General features: G+C 38.3%; 2 protein-coding genes across 3 annotated transcripts; one reads left to right on the top strand and one right to left on the bottom strand.

Moving 5' to 3' along the window:
* The first annotated feature begins 209 nt into the window (after window positions 1–209).
* Window positions 210–2584, top strand: LOC137748743 (phosphatidylinositol N-acetylglucosaminyltransferase subunit P). 2 transcript variants are annotated; one of them, XM_068488923.2, is made up of 5 exons: window positions 210–383; window positions 474–692; window positions 898–970; window positions 1723–1841; window positions 1952–2584. In XM_068488923.2, exons 2-5 carry the CDS (start codon window positions 521–523, stop codon window positions 2062–2064), a joined length of 477 nt encoding a protein of 158 aa, XP_068345024.2. In that variant the 5' UTR covers window positions 210–383; window positions 474–520; the 3' UTR covers window positions 2065–2584. The 2 variants fall into 2 exon arrangements, with proteins under 2 accessions (XP_068345024.2, XP_068345023.2); XM_068488922.2 differs by having other exon boundaries at window positions 212–383; window positions 1922–2584.
* Window positions 2585–2712: 128 nt separating this feature from the next.
* LOC137748742 (uncharacterized) lies at window positions 2713–10277 on the bottom strand. The gene is made up of 14 exons (XM_068488921.2): window positions 10070–10277; window positions 9764–9897; window positions 8750–8870; window positions 8556–8620; window positions 8335–8448; window positions 7974–8048; window positions 7378–7416; window positions 7221–7292; window positions 6346–6459; window positions 5362–5433; window positions 5245–5281; window positions 3965–4077; window positions 3504–3710; window positions 2713–3232 (listed from the first exon to the last, which is right to left on the bottom strand). Exons 1-14 carry the CDS (start codon window positions 10146–10148, stop codon window positions 3140–3142), a joined length of 1335 nt encoding a protein of 444 aa, XP_068345022.2. The 5' UTR covers window positions 10149–10277; the 3' UTR covers window positions 2713–3139.
* Between the last annotated feature and the right edge of the window lie 6044 nt (window positions 10278–16321).

The raw sequence follows: 16321 nt of genomic DNA, 5'->3' as shown, positions 1-16321 counted from the left end.
GGTGGAATGGGGTGGTGGGAGTCGGAAGAGCGGGTAGAAGAGACAAAGAAGAATGGAGGGGCAACTTCGAACTTTTGTATGGATTTTTGGTTAAATTTGTAAAATTGCAAAAGATAGGCTAAAAATCATTTTGCGGGACAAAATATGGCTAGTTATCAAAATTTCCACTCCCCAACGCCGTGAGCCCCACCTCCCTCCCTCCGTCGTGTCCGTCTGTCAAATGCATAATTCGGTTGATAAATTTCAGAAATCCTCCATGAAAATCTTTCAAGCTTTCAGATTTGCTTTCCAAAATTTTGAGAACTGAGTTCAGTTCGAATCCCAGCCCCACAAAAACTCAGCTTGCTGAGACAAGTTGGGAATCTGTAATTTTCCCTTTCCAGGTACCCCCCTCTCTCTCTCTGTTTGTCTGTCTAAATTTTGGGTCTTCTCTCTTCAATCTTATGCTTTTTATTTTTCCTTGTAATTTCAAGATTTTTAAGAATTGGGTGGAAACCCAGAAGAAGAAGAATTGAAGGGAATGGAGGATTCATATTCTGTGTGCAGCCCCAGAAGAATCCTAAGTGTGTCAAAGAAGAGGAGGGCAACTGTGTCATTTGTGGATCCAGATGATAAGGCTTCTGGGTTTCATGGCCCCAAGCCTTCTGAAGTCTATGGCTTTGTTGGTTCCATCACTACTGTTGTGGCTACAGGTCCCCTTCTTCATCTTCCAAACAGTGTTTAAATATCGGTATCAGTGGAAACATCGGTATGCAAATTTGTGGAAATAACGCAAATTTGTGAAAATTTCAAACACTGCTTCCAATCTTCATTCTTTTTCGGTTCGGAAAACAAATACTTGTTTTAATATATGTATTTATTTTGGGTATATTGTGTGTTGTGCTGTTGTGTTAGCAGTTATATTCTTGGTGTGGGCATATGTTCCAGAGTCTTGGCTGCATTCCATTGGGATCTTTTACTATCCCAGCAGGTCAGTGCCCTCTGGTTTCACTTTCAATCGTTCGTGTTTATTAAGTTTTCGTTCAAGATTGTTATCCTCCATCGATTCCATTGTTTTGTTTGTCCAAATGGTTAGATGATTAGCTTCTTGCAACTTCGAGAATATTTGTCATAGTTTGAGAAATTTAGTCATTTGGGTCAGTAACAAGAACTTTGCGCTATGGATCAGAAATTAGGGTCTTTTGGGGAATTCGTTATAAGCGCTTTGGTTAGGAGCGCTAATATTGAAAGCAAGATGAAATTGTTTATAAAAATTCCAAGTGTTTACTGAAAAAGCTCTTGGAAGTGTTTTTGCATCGATGGAAAAAGGAGGATGCACTATGACGTTTGGTTAAATCGACCCCCTTCCTCCTTGGTTCATGTTTTGTTAAGGAATCGTTTGCCATGTCCACCGTTGAGCACTGTCTAGTCCAGTAGTTTTTTGGGGTTGATGTCTTAGCATATTACAACGTCTTCTATCTTGCCCACCTTTATCGTCTGTTTTCTCTTTTTCTGTTCCTTGTGGCTTTAGCTTCCTGGCTTTTCAAAGAAGTTGCTGTCTGTTAAAAAATAACTGAAAAAGCAATTTGAAGTGCTTCTTCTAGATAGCACTATGCTGTTGTAACCCACAAGCATTTTTTTACTTTTTGTTGCCAAACAGTCAGAAGCAGATTTAACCATTAGAAAAGCACTTCCTAACAAAGTAACAAGATTGCTCTTTTGAATTTATGGTGCTATTTTCAGGTATTGGGCATTGGCCGTGCCAGCTTACGCTATGATGACTTTGGTATTAGCTCTGGGGTTTTACTGTGGCCTCAACTTCATGTCCACCCCTCCCCCTTCTTCCTTATATACTGTTTACGGTGAGAGTTGATTGCCTTCCCTTTTGTGATCAGAATTTTGGGTCGTGGTTCCAGGCTTTCAGTTCATTGTTTTGATCTAGCTATGTGTGACCTTCCATTTTCTTTTGCAGATGAATTCAGTAGGGATCCTTTGAGCTCTGCTCCAATTGGTGACGATGATCAGCCCATTGAACCCATATCCGATATCAGCATCGACAGAGTCAATCGTTCCATGTTTAAATAACATGAGCAACCTTGGAGGGAATGGCAACCTGTACCCAACTCTCTAATATTTTACCCAGGTGCTGTATTGCTTTCGAATTAATTGATTCTTTGGTTGAGCAAAAGGCAGTCCATTGCTTACAGCAGAGGAATACGCCTAATGGAACAGGAAAAACTAGAAAACAGAGTTTAGCTGCAACCGGCTAGGGCTCGGTGAATACAGAGAATATGTTTTCAATATACAATGAAGAGAACATACTCTCAAGCACAAAGAAGCGCGGCACTTAAATAGCTAAATGCAATGTTCTACCTCATATTGTGATTACGCATGATTTTACTGGTGAAAAGGATCGATACGACGCAACTCATTTTTTCCCCGGGTGAATGCGCTTGCGTATAATTTCATTCATTTTTGCTATCTTGGTCACAAATGAAATTGATTCCCAATTGTATCGTCAAATTTATCGCCAAGTTTGAAGAGACAAGGCATGAACAAGAGAAATTCTATATGCATTCAGCGTTACAAGAGAGGCTTTGGCAAAGTATGCATCCATTACTGTGATTGAGAATTTTTTTTTAGTGCAATAGCGTCGTCCAACTATATTTCCTTAGCAAGGAAAACCCAACTCGGAAATTACATGTAATCCGTACGACAATATTAAAACAGGACTTAACAATTAAGCCGGCGAGATTAACATGTAATTTATCATGTACATGAAAGATAAGTTAGCAAAACTGATAAATAAACCGAGCTTTCGTACTAACATGCTCTTAGTTGCTGTCCAAGAAAACGTGTAACGTTTCAGTACTCCTTTCTAACATACGTATTCAAGGAATTTAACTCAGCTTCTCCGAATCATCTTGGCTGCCTAAATGGATCATCACGATCAGAAGTGGACCAAACAATCCGAAAAGTCAGCAGTGTGTGTATATATACAAGCACTTGCCTTGGATGCTGCAGGTCTTCAGACTTCCGCTTGTTCGGAAGCAGAATACTGACAATTTGCTTCTCTTTCTTGGGGATGGCTCACATTCGTAAACGAATTGTCACTCCACGAGAAGCAACCACCGATATTTTTCAACTTCAGAATTTTCTCTCAAGTACCAACTTCAAGCTTTTCTTGGTTGCTTTCTTGAACTTGGATCCTCGTCATCTGTGAATCTAGCATCTCATGCACTCTAATCTTCAACTGCAGCGCAAACATCCAAGTGCGAATTGTTAGTTGACAAGAAAATACTTCTGTTTCCTATTTACTTGGTATGAAACTACAAACACCGAGAAAGAAGTTCATAACGAAGTAGACCACATAATCGCATAATACAAGAGATGGCCAATTTAAGTTTCGAAAGGCCGGGTATAAAGCTTCTTTATCCCTTTTTGGAAAGTTCAAAAACAACCGAGCTCAAGGCTTGAACGCTCAACACCATATTTGGAGAGGGAACTTATGATATAAAGATTACCTCGGTGAGCCCTACTTCATTCGTCACTGACACATGAATAGCTCCATCGGGACCCAATTTCCGGTACCTTTCCAGCTTAAGATCAGAATCATATCCATTATCAGTGGCAAATAGCACAGGAGACTTTTGCAACAGATCACATTTGGACACAACATCAAGCCACAAATGCTCACCAAACCTCTCCTTTATTTCTTTGTATATGACAAACTGCATGGTCGTCATAGAAAATCATGAATTTAATATACTGGAAAGGAAGAACAAAAGCACAACAGTAAAGGGGAATACTTTCTACAGAGGTGAATTACCATAAAAAAGTATCTATACTGACTTATTTCTCAAACATCGCTCAATCTGTTGTGAGATGAATCCCTTCCATTTTAATTAATTCAATTTAATGCCATTAAAACTATGTTTCACGTCTTGTAATGAATCCAGTAGTCGTACGTAAAACCATGCAATACCTGGTCAGAAGGTGAGGTCCCGCATTCCCCAGAGAGGTCATGGACATAGAGAATTGCGGTTGGTAAATGTGAGAGGACAGCAAGTGTCAATTTTTCCAAATTATTTCTGTCCTCTGAAAGATGCAAGAAAAAAAAAAAAATGGAAATGCAATGACAAACCAATCGAGCAACAAAAAATATAAGCACCAACCACAACCACAGACAAGCTGAAAATAAAAAATTTATCATAACATATCTTGACCACAATCAGTCACATAACTGAAAAAAAATGTACCAATGAGTGGTGAAGAAACATTTTCTTCTTACCGAACCCAAATAACCTATGTCATTATACTGAAAACTAACCTCAATGGAAAGGAAACCAGGGCATACACAGGACAAGAATTTCCATACACACACACACACACACACACACACACACACACACACACGACACCCAAGTGGTGCTTTAACCGGAGTAGGATAACAGTGACAAGAATTTCCAATAGCATATATATACACACACTACACCCAAGTGGTGCTTTAACCGGAGTAGGATAACAGTGACAAGAATTTCCAGTAGTATACCTTTCCTCCGATGCAGTGTCAAATATACTAGTATGTATTACCAGTTTCCAACTTTTGATATTGTCCAAAAGCCTATCTAGTGGAAAACAAAACTTGTATGCCAACCATTAGAGGCGAAGAAAACTTATTATTCTTTGATCATGTGTTGTCAAATCATATTATTGCATATATATGGTCCACAAAGGATTTGCATTAGAAGCACAAGTTCCTGCGTTTTTCATATACAAATTAACTTGTACAAAACTGAAATGAGACAGTTCTGAACAAGCTCAAGTCAAGTTCGCCAGATAGGGTTAACTTAGAGAGAAAATGAATTAAATGATTGCATAAATTTGGAGTGTTGTAATGACTTGAAAATTATATGTAAGCAGAGTAAAAAGAAAGAAATTGGTTTCCCTATGCTCTGTTGGAATTATCCTCAAAGTTACTAGTCATATTTGAACCAAAATCCTGTCGGACCTGATATATTTGATCAGACTCTAAACCAAGTTCCATTTACTCAAACAAGTCAGCAATGGTTATAAATACGTCATAACAGTTCATTCAGCAATGTACCATAATTGCTTGTGTTTTCAGAATGGGCCAGTGTGTCAACCAACTATATTAAATTTTGGCATTTAACGTTGACATTTTGCATTTTGGATCAATGAGTGCAACAATTAAACATAACCACACTATAAGATACCTACAACTAGCAAATGCCAGTCACTTACCATCACATCTCTTCAGCAGGCCAGGAGTGTCTGTCACCTGTAGTCAACTTCTAGATATAAATTAAGACTGAAAATCAAGAATATATATCATTCTAAATATTAGAGAAATTGTCCGACCTGAAAAGTTTGATGGTTTGATATAATATGACCCATCAGTATTCCCCTTGTTGTGAACGGGTAGTTGCAGACCTAAAAGTAAAGGAAAGAAAAAGGTGAGATAAAGACGATGAAATTTGATAGTAATAATAATTGAAAAATAAGATTTTCATACTTCATACAGAAACAGATGCTCAATTGGGCCAGCCACAAATATCATACGATGCATACAGGAGCTGCTCAACAGACTCTAGATTCGCAGTACAACTTCCATGGTACTAAGTCAACATCCCAAAAACCAAACCCAACCTCACCCTAGTATACCCCGAACCAAAAGATACTAAACTAAAGGAATGTAGAATAACATTGTACACAGAACACCGAATAAGAAAACCCCTGCCCTCTGAAACGCATTTGCCTTCAACACGATTAACTTCTAATCCTCTCCGAAAAGAAAGGTAAAAGGATTTAAATCATTAGTCTCCATTCTAGTTACCACTACCACGTCAAAAGTTTTAAACATAATATGCAAATTTCTTCGATGATAAAGATCATACGTACTTATAGAAGTGAAGTGTCAATGGGAAAAAGCTTTTCCCCTCTAGGGACACTGAATAATAATATATAATATAATGCAACCAGCTTGAATCCTACAGATGATCACCATAAGTTTTATTAAGAAAGAAATCATTTTGATAATTTTCTCTCGGCCACTCCACTTTTGGTGTTCCTTTGCATTTCTCTTTTTTCGGATTTCTATTCATGCATTTTGATTATTAATGGGTTTCAACACACCACCAATGGAGACCCATTCGAAATATCCTTCTGGAAATATAAAAAAATACCAACTCCAATAGCAATATTCAAGGTTCCTAATTGCTGAAGGAAATTGAATGATACAATTGACCAATCTAGCCACCATTCATTCAACTTGTCTCATTAACACCTTTAGTGGCTATTTTTCTGCAAAAAGAACATCATATTTGTCATGGAAATTGTGGATACCTCAGGCTTCCCAGTGGAGAGTATACGAACCAAAGATGACTTCCCAACATTAGGAGCTCCAACAAGACAAAGTGTTGGTGCTTCTAGATCAACTACCGGCATTGCTCGCAGAGTCTGCAAGTATAAATGGTTAAAACAGACAGGCTTCCAAAAAGGGGGAAAAAAGCACCATGACTCGACAAACCAGAATTGCATAAATCAACCCAATAAAGGTTCTAAAATGCATTCCTAAACAAGGCATGGATCCACAGAGAAAACGTTTTTAATTATAATTGAAAGTATGATGCAACCAGGTAGTATGATTTCTTTTCCTTCTTCTTTCTTAGAGAACTAGTATGGAAAATTAGACAAGTCTGGAGAACTGGAGTTATAACCTTGATTTGGGCATTTGTTGGATTAATGACCCTCCTATGTGGATTAGTTCTGTGCTGATGGATGACTTATTTGGGGTTTCTAGGCCTTGGAACATTTGTAATTCTGATGTTGTGCAGTTTCTTTTGGGGTGTTTCACCCCTGTTGTTTACCAAAAAAACAAATTAGACAACTAAAAATGGTACAGAATTTAGTGATAAAAATGATAGGCTACACTTACTTTTTTCTTCCACAGTGCATTAAATTAAAGGAAACTGAATGATACAGATTTTTCCTGACATAAATTTTTATAGAATATTGAAAATCTTGTGGTGCAAGATCAGATTCTCAGACGCCATATCTATAAAATATCAAAAAGATAGATATGATGTGTATTGAAACAATTAAATAGTTAATTAACTATCATAATACACTATACATGTCATGCCTTCCTTAAGTTCAAATGAAAAATGAATAACCCAAAACAAGAACCACTATAGAACCAAGTTCAGAAAGCAAAGTACCTTGGCTATGTGTAACAAATCATCAACATGTTTTCCTTCACGATTAAATGTCTCTTCAACTTTCTTTATACCCTGGAGAAATAGTTGTAACAGAGTAAATATCTATCTGCACAGCTGAAATGGAGTTTTTCTTTTTTGGGTAAAGAATAGAAATGACCTCAGTTAGTCTTGCCTCTGCTTCCTTCTTCGTCGTTGACTGCCACAAAATATACAAGCCTTTGTTAAATATTGTCTTCTAGAATTAATAAATTAGTTCCAAATTTTTTATTTTTTTTCTTATGTTCTAATCTTGGCTAGGATCCCGAGCATTTTGCATATGCGAAATTCCAACAGTGATAAGAGATTAAAAATGGACTGGGGATGGTGGAGTAAAATCCATACAGTAGTTACAGAACGCATTGCTTGTGTTTCTGGTAAGAGAAGATGCAGGTAATCCTCATAAGGCTAATAAAGGACAAGTAGGTGAGAAATTTCAAGAATGCTAAGCAGTTAACAAATGGAAGCCAATATGAAACAGGCATGGAAGAATAATGCAACACACCATAAAATACCACTTAAATTTTGACTAACGTTTCAATGCTATATACAATGGAGCATAAACATAAAAATTAAGGAGGTGTGAGAATAGACAGAAAGAAGCATAAGCTGCCAACTATAAGTGCATCATATGCAATCATGATGGACAATGTGAAGGAATTCAGTCAAAGGTCATAAATTTCCACACTGAAAGCTCGAATTGGGAATTGTATCCACCTTAGCACAAAGAGATGCATGTTCCTTTCCAATAGACACAACCTTCTTCCTCAAAGCATCCACCTTTCCCAACACCTGTAATTATCAAATAAAAAAGTTGAAGACCAACCAGTTGATGAGAGTCTAATACCTGTCTGCATTCTCTTAGTGTCACAAAATAGTATAATTCAGTCCTCATGGAGAAACAATTGGAAAACTAGTTTGAAAGGTATACATTAAAATCATTCACAAAGACAAGGAGAGAGCATGTTTTCCACATGATTATAGAATATCAAGATGTTATTCCAAAAAACTTTTTACAGCAATAACATCCTTGATTTATTCTGCATTGAAAATTGGCCATGATTTGCTCCGTATGTACCTGTTCATAATTTCCATCCCCAAGGGTTAATTCAATAAGAGACCGTTCATAAGGGTGAAGACACTTTTTATTTGGAAAATTCTCCGAATAAGTTCTCAATGGAATTGCCAGTTCCTGCAGAAGAAAACAAAAAGCTAGTCAGTCATCATTGAACAGTCTTTCATATAAAAACAGTACAAAAGAAAATATAATAAAATGTCAAACTTAAGTTAAGAACAAACTTTCATCAATGCATCAAGTTGCTTTGCACCTCTATTTCTTTCTCGCTTTGCAATATTGGCAATACCTGAAAATAAGATAATAAAATCATGGGCAGCAGACTAGCAGTAGGGGACCTACAAACCAAGTTCCCTGCAATTCCGATCTAATGTATTTTTGTTAAAATTGATATAATATAAATTCGCATTGCAAATACCCTTTGTTGGTGTAATCCTCTTAGCCTTCCTTAGTGCCGAATACAGAATGTCAACAGATGGCATCACCATGGGTAGCTTTTGGAATGCACCAACATCTTCAAGATTTTCGGGTGATTTTTCCTAAAATTACAATATTGGGAACCATGGTACCATCATTACTTCCTCCAATATTTTTGTCCCAAAAGAAATGAGTGGTAAATGATGCAAGAAGGTATTCATCACAAAAATAAAATAAAATTTGAAATAAGCGTGAAACTTATTTAAACTTGAGAGAACAATGCCCTTCCTATTCTGTCACATTAGAATACCAAGTAAACAAATTGACAACAATCCACTAACATACAGCATTAAGATATCAAACTAGCTCAAGTCGTCAACATCAACTTGCTCAAGTTGTGAACAAGATCGATCATTTACTCAAACGAACTCATCCTTGAAGCTATTCCTGCAACCTATCGTATGAGATGCACACCCAATAACAACAGTCAGAAATTTCTAAATCCCAAACTTCAAAGACGTTGTTCATGGTGGTTATTGATCAACAAAACCCAACTCCCTCGTTGACTGCTCCAGAAGGTCATACCCTTTTCGCAGTCAATCATTTATGCTTAAATCCTGAATTTCATGTTAATTTGCACTATACCCTGATACTTATTCATAGGGTCTCTCCAACCTCTCGTACTCTTATCGTCCAATAAGAAAATGGTAGTAGTAGAAGTAATGAGGGAAGGTATTCATACATAATGTCAAAGACATATAGTTTGTAATAAGAACACAAAAGCAAACCAATTAATAACGCAATGCTCTTGAAATTATACTATTTCCATGAAACTAGAAAGTAATAATTACATAATGTTAAACCTTTGCTTCCTCATTCTTTTCCCTTTTCCGGACCAATTTATAATTTCATATCATTTCTTGCTTTGCTTCACTCGCTAGTAATTCATCCTTATGTGCGGTTAAATGTGCCCATTCCATGAGATCAAACAAATACAGAGAGCAAGGAAAAATACCTTCGGCCTGCTTTCCGGTTTTACAACGGCTGACGGTACATAGCTTCCCTTGACAACTTCGTATGTGCTAGTTTGTATTTCCTTGCAGAAGCACAGAACCGGATAATTTCGGGCACTCGGTATCAAGTGCGGACCTGCACTAGGATTCAAATAATTTCAGAAAACAGTAATGGCAAAAAAAAAAAAGAGTTGCAGAAAATAACTAATTAACGGCAGTAATCAAGAAGCAAGCATGGATTCCATAGCCAATAAAGAAAACCTTTTGAGAGAGAGAGAGAGAGAGAGAGAGAGAGAGAGAGAGAGAACCTTTTGAAAGTTTGGAGAGTGTGAGTGGTAAACTGTTAGGGGTCTGCCACAATTGGAAGAGACTGCAAGCCCTGCTCATCCTTTTCCCTGCTCAATCAATCCACCTTCTCAAGTATTTGTTCCACGAAAAACAATGGCCAACTGATAAGAGAGGTTTTTGAGGTTTATCAACTACTTTTTGTTTATTGGCACCCAAACTTGGAGAGCAGCTAAACCAACCCGTTGTCTTATTTTTAGGCGAATTTGAACCTTTTTGAGATTTTAGGTTCAAAACTCGTTAATGATGAATTAGATATCAAATTATATTGTCCATTGTGTGGTTTAGCTAAACTACTTATTTTCTTAGTATAAAAATATTGATGCACTAAAAAAATAAAAATAAACCTTATTTTATAATTTCACCCACCTTAAAAAGTTAAAAAATTAAAATGTTATTTTCTTACCTACTTTTATTTCCAAAATAACTTTTAATACATGTACATATGAATTATAAATTTGTTCGAATAAGAACATAAGTATGCAAATTCAAATAAAAAAGTATGATGGCACAAATTTGTGCTAATACTAATCATAAAGAAAAACTTCGACGACGACAAATTCAAATATCTAGTGCGACAAAGTCAAATGATCACACCCAAAATTATTTTTCTACCCTTTCATCTAAAACATAATCTTCAACGTCTTCCGTAAAAGCGTTATCTTCTATCTCTTCCATAGAGGCATCATCTTCTACCTCTTTAATGAAAAAGTCTTTCTTTTTTTTTTTTTTTTGAATGAAAGGAGATGAAAAGATGAGTTAAAGTTTAACTTAGGGAAGTGTTATTATGACACACCCCGACCGAAATCAAGGCGTGCTGGCCGTCAACCATATGCACAGTGCGGAAGCAAAAGATAATAATAAAAGTACGAATAAATAAAAACCAAACTACTAAATAAACTAGTTAAAGTAACACACTAGCGTGAGACTAAGTGTGATAAACATAATCAGAGCACAAAAAGCCTAAGTGCAGTCCAGAAGAACGAATACTAATTACACAACACCCAAAGGTGATCCCACATTTGTGATGTTCTGTCAGAACCACCATCAAGTCCTCGTGAGACACCAAAGCACTTCTAACTAGAACCTGGAGGGACGCAAAACAGAAAGTGTGAATGGGCAAAAACAAAGTTTTTCAAAATCATTTCATTCTCAAAAGTTCTAACCCCTTTCTGTAAAACCTGTATAATTTCCCAGAACATATGATACATAAATATATCACAACCATGCTCAAAGTAGCAACATTCACAAATATGTATGTATGTAAGTCATGTCAACTAACTCAGCACATGATGTAAGTAACCCAGGTAATGTCAATCAATGCAGAAAATATGTCAGCTGCTGTCACCTAATGTGATCCATACGGCTGAATCTAGAGCTCAAATCCATAACTCAATCACTACACCTGCACACGAGTCGGAACCACCTAAAGTGATCTGTACGATAGGACTAGGTGTAAATAAATACGCTCAAGTGCTACGATCATGTGAAGACTGTGCGAATAATCGCGGGTCACCTACGAGTCGGAACAACGTAAAATGGTCTGTACGACAGGATTGTGCACCTAACTTGGATCTAAGATAAGCGTGTGGTGCGGGAGGTGAACATCACGTGAAGGATTGTGCCCTACTCTGGGCAGGAGCACTAACACCGGGGTGCAGGTTTATGAGCTCTCAATGCATCTCACATAACCACTAATTCACAACCATAATATATAAACTTACTTGGCACTTACCTGTGCATCCACAGCACGAATCAAAAATATATGCAACTACTAATGCATAATTAAAATAGGCAAAGACTATGCATGGCATTTAAAATATATAAACATTCAATTTCATTTTCTAGGAAAAACCACAGGTATATAGGTATATACGGAAAACCAAAAGCTCACTCACTAATATGTGGAAGGGTCGTAACCCCCGAGCCTTGAGTGACTGCGCTCGTCCTTAGGATAGGTCTCACCTATATGTGAAACAACTATAAAAACGTCAATTTAAAGCACATAACGAAAACTAGGTAATAACTTCTCATACAATGCACAAATAGGGTGTTTGGATATACCAACGTGATCTACTCAACCTTACAAACATCCCCATATTTTTAAAATAATTTTTTGAGGCCCCACGCGCCTCCATGGGCAGGCGAGTGCATAGACCTACGCGTCCTCCAGGCGTGGCCACGTGACAGTCACACTGACGGCGTCAGTTAACTCCGTCAGGAATATTCCATTAAACCCTAACGGATTCCATTAAAACTGACTGACGGCGTCAGTATATTCCGTCTAAACTGACGGAATATTCCATCTTCGTCTTCGGCGAGTCGCCGGTCGCCAGAAACTGGAAAATCTTTAAAACCTTCATTTCTCACTCGTTTTTTTTTTTTTTTTTTTTTTTTTTTTTTTTCATTTTCTATGAAATTTGCACCAATGGAAACTAGAGATGAGTATAACAACGTTATACCTATTTGAAACCTCAAAGATCACATGATCTCGCCAGAGAAATTCGAGAAAACCCAGCCAACTTCAAAACTAGCTTTCCCAACATCTACTTTCACCCAACGAACTACTCAGAGCTTCCTGAGGACCTCACTAAGCTTCCTAAAAGCTTCAAATTCCCTACAAATCAATATTTCACGTGTGCATGAACAGTGACAAAATCGGAGGTTCATGGTTCGACGTGAATTTGAAAGATTCCTTACCTGAATTTGGTATGATTGAACTCGTATGGTCCTCACGAACGCAAAGGTACCATTTTCCACTTCGATCCGTCACGTTGCAAAGGTTTTGAGTCCCATCCGTACAAGTGAGAATGAGAGAGAGAGAGTCACGGGGGAAAGAAAAATAGGTGTGTGTGTGTGTGTGTGTGTGTGTGTGTGTGTATGTGTGTGTCCTGTAGAGTCAACCCCCCAAAAACAATTAAACACCCCAAAATGGCAAATACCTAACAAGGGCAAAATTATCATTTCACACTTACAGTACGAATAATTCGGGATAGACTGTCACAACTTACCCACCTTAAGAAGATTTCTTCCTCGAAATTACACAACAAAACAAACCACTAGTAACCATAGAACAAACAAGGATACAAATCTCTCATCCGGTCTTCTGTCTCCCAAGTAGCCTCATTCGCTGAGTGATTCTTCCACAAAACTTTCACTAAACTCACAGTCTTGTTCCTCAGAACCTTTTCCTTCCAATCCAGAATCGTTACTGGTTCCTCGTCATATGTCAAATCCTGATTTATTTCCAATGGTTGAGGAGGTATCACATGCGACGGATCCGCAACGTAATAACAAAGCATAGACACATGAAAAACATTATGTACTTTAGCTAGCTCAGAAGGCAACTCAAGCCTATAAGCAAGTTCACCACCTCGCTCGGTGATCAGATGTGGTTCAATATACCTAGGACTTAGCTTGCCTTTCTTTCCGAACCGCACAACACCTCTCCACGGTGAAAGCTTCAGAAACATCGAATCACCAACTTTATACACCCTGTCAGTGGCATGCCTATCCGCTAAGCTCTTTTGTCGATCCTGTGCCGCCTTCAAGTTAGACTTAATTACCTGAACATTTTGAGTAGTCTCATCTACAATCTCAGGGCCCACCAAAACTCTTTCTCCGACCTCTGACCAACATAAGGGTGTACGACAAGATTTACCATACAGTACCTCAAATGGTGACATGTCGATACTCGATTGAAAGCTGTTATTGTAGGCAAATTCCATTAAATCCAACTGCTTATGCCAAGCGTCGCCAAACTGCAACACCAAAGATCTCAACATATCCTCAAATGTCTGAATGGTCATCTCTGATTATTCGTCTGTCTAAGGATGATATGTTGTACTATAGAGTAATCTTGTACCCAAAGCTTCCTGAAAAGCCACCCAAAATTTAGAAGTAAATCTAGGGTCACGATCCAAGACAATACTCACTGGAACACCATGGTACCTCAGTGACGGTTCGTACCTCAGTGACGGTTCGTGGTTGCTCCCAATTCTCCACTGCTGCTACCTTTGAGGATCCACCAAAATACCTTAAGCAGATATGACGTGTCCCAAAAATGCCACTTGATCTAACCAAAATTGGCACTTGCTAAACTTAGCATATAGTTGGTGTTCCCTCAATCTTTTCAACACCAAAGTAAGATGTCGAACATGTTCAGATGTAGACTTAAAGTATACCAGGATATCGTCAATAAAGACAATGACAAACCTATACAAATACGGCTGGAATACTCGGTTCATCAAATCCATAAAAGCTGCTGGTGCATTCGTTAATCCAAATGGCATTACCAGAAACTCGTAATGACCATAACAAGTCCTGAAAGTTGTCTTAGGGACATCCTCACAACTGATCTTCAACAGGTAATAATCAGACCTCAAATCAATCTTAGAAAATACGCAGGTGCCTCGAAGCTGATCAAACAATTCATCTATACGCGGCAATGGATAACGGTTTTTAATTGTTACCCGATTCAATTACCGGTAATCAATGCATAGCCTCAAAGTCCCGTCTTTCTTCCTCACAAACAACACTGGAGCTTTTTAGGGTGAAGTACTAGGCTGAATAAAACCTTTATTCACTAATTCCTGCAACTGGATTTTCAATTCCCTCAACTCAGCAGGAGCCATTCGATAATGAGTTAAGGATATAAGATTAATACCTAGAAGAAAATCAATAGTGAACTCCACATCTCGGTCTGGTGGCAATCCAGGTAAATCATCAGGGAAAACATCAGGAAAATGCCTGACTACCCTTACATCCTCCACGCTACAAGGAGCAACATCATTCAACACCACATGAGCTAAGTATCCTTGGCAACCTTTTGATAACAACCTTTTTGCTCTCATAATAGAAATAACGTCATGTCTCACCCCATTTTGCTCGCCCACAAAAGTAACAAAAAGTAATCCAGGACGATGGAAGGTAACTGTTTCCCCGTAGTAATCTATATTGGCACGATTAAAATGCAACCAATCTGTGCCCAAAATCACATCAAAATCAACAATATTTAATGGGATAAGGTTAGCTGGCATAACTACATCCTCCACCATCACTAGACATCCTGGATACACATAATCAACATAACAATTCTCCTTTCTAGGCATAGCAAACTCTAAATCATACCCTAGAGGTGTAAGGTGAGGTTGCATCACTTGAGCAAATGTATGAGAAATAACAGAATGTGTCGCACCACAATCAATCAATACTCTAGCAAATAACCAAGAATATTTAACTTACCCATAATCAAATCAGGACCATTTTGAGCATCCTGTAGAGAAATATTGTGGATGCGCCCCTGGGTCTGCTGCCGTTCACCACGACCTTTATTAGTCTGACCAACTCGACCCTGCATAGTACGTCTCTGACTAGGCTGACCAGACAGCCTTGAAGATCCCACACTACTAGTAACAATCTCTCCCTGTTGAGGCTGTCCTTCCTGGTACAACTGAGATCCACTCGCTGGAATGAGAGGATATGACATATAACCTCCAGAGTACTGAGGATACCCACTCCGAGAATAAAGATCATGGGGATACGGATACTGCCCTGGAGCATAAGGAACAGCGCCACTCTGATAATGGTAAGCACCACCACGACCCATCTGACCATAACTACCAGGCCTTGGAACTTGCTGGATCGGCGCTGGTGGTGGTAATAAAGACTGATGGGGCCTCTGCTGATTCTGAAGACAATTTACAGCTCTATGTCCCACTTGCCCACAAGTAAAACATCCACTACTGCCTCTCCTACACTCTCCAAAATGCCTATTGTTACACCTGCAGCACAACGGAGCTCTTCCTCTACCAGTATCCTTTTGTCTTTGGCCTCTAGGACCCCCAGAAAATCTACCACCTCTTCCCTGACCAGTGGCACGCTAGAAGAACTGGAACTGGCTTCACTTCACTTAAAACTCTGAGTCTTGCAAGGTCCTTGAGATGCTTGACCTTTGCCCTTATTGTCTTTTCTTTGATTGCCATCCTTTTCTTCTTCCTCACTCTCGCTAGGCATATTCTCATAATCCTCAATCCTCAACAAAATCTCATAGAACTCCTGATAAGTATCGTAAGGAGTAATGGTCGCCATAGAACGCCACTTCTTCTTAGTACCCAATCTGAAACGACAAAGCATCTCAACCGGATTAGCAGCAACCTCCAGATGATAACGAGACAAATCAATGAATCTCCGATAATACTCATTCGCCGTCAACT

The sequence above is a fragment of the Pyrus communis genome, chromosome 2 (genome assembly GCF_041283825.1).
Source record: "Pyrus communis isolate YQ-2024b chromosome 2, ASM4128382v1, whole genome shotgun sequence".
Taxonomy (NCBI): domain Eukaryota; kingdom Viridiplantae; phylum Streptophyta; class Magnoliopsida; order Rosales; family Rosaceae; genus Pyrus; species Pyrus communis.
The sequence above is the reverse complement of the archived record's forward strand: the minus strand, read 5'-3'. Positions and strand labels throughout refer to the sequence as shown.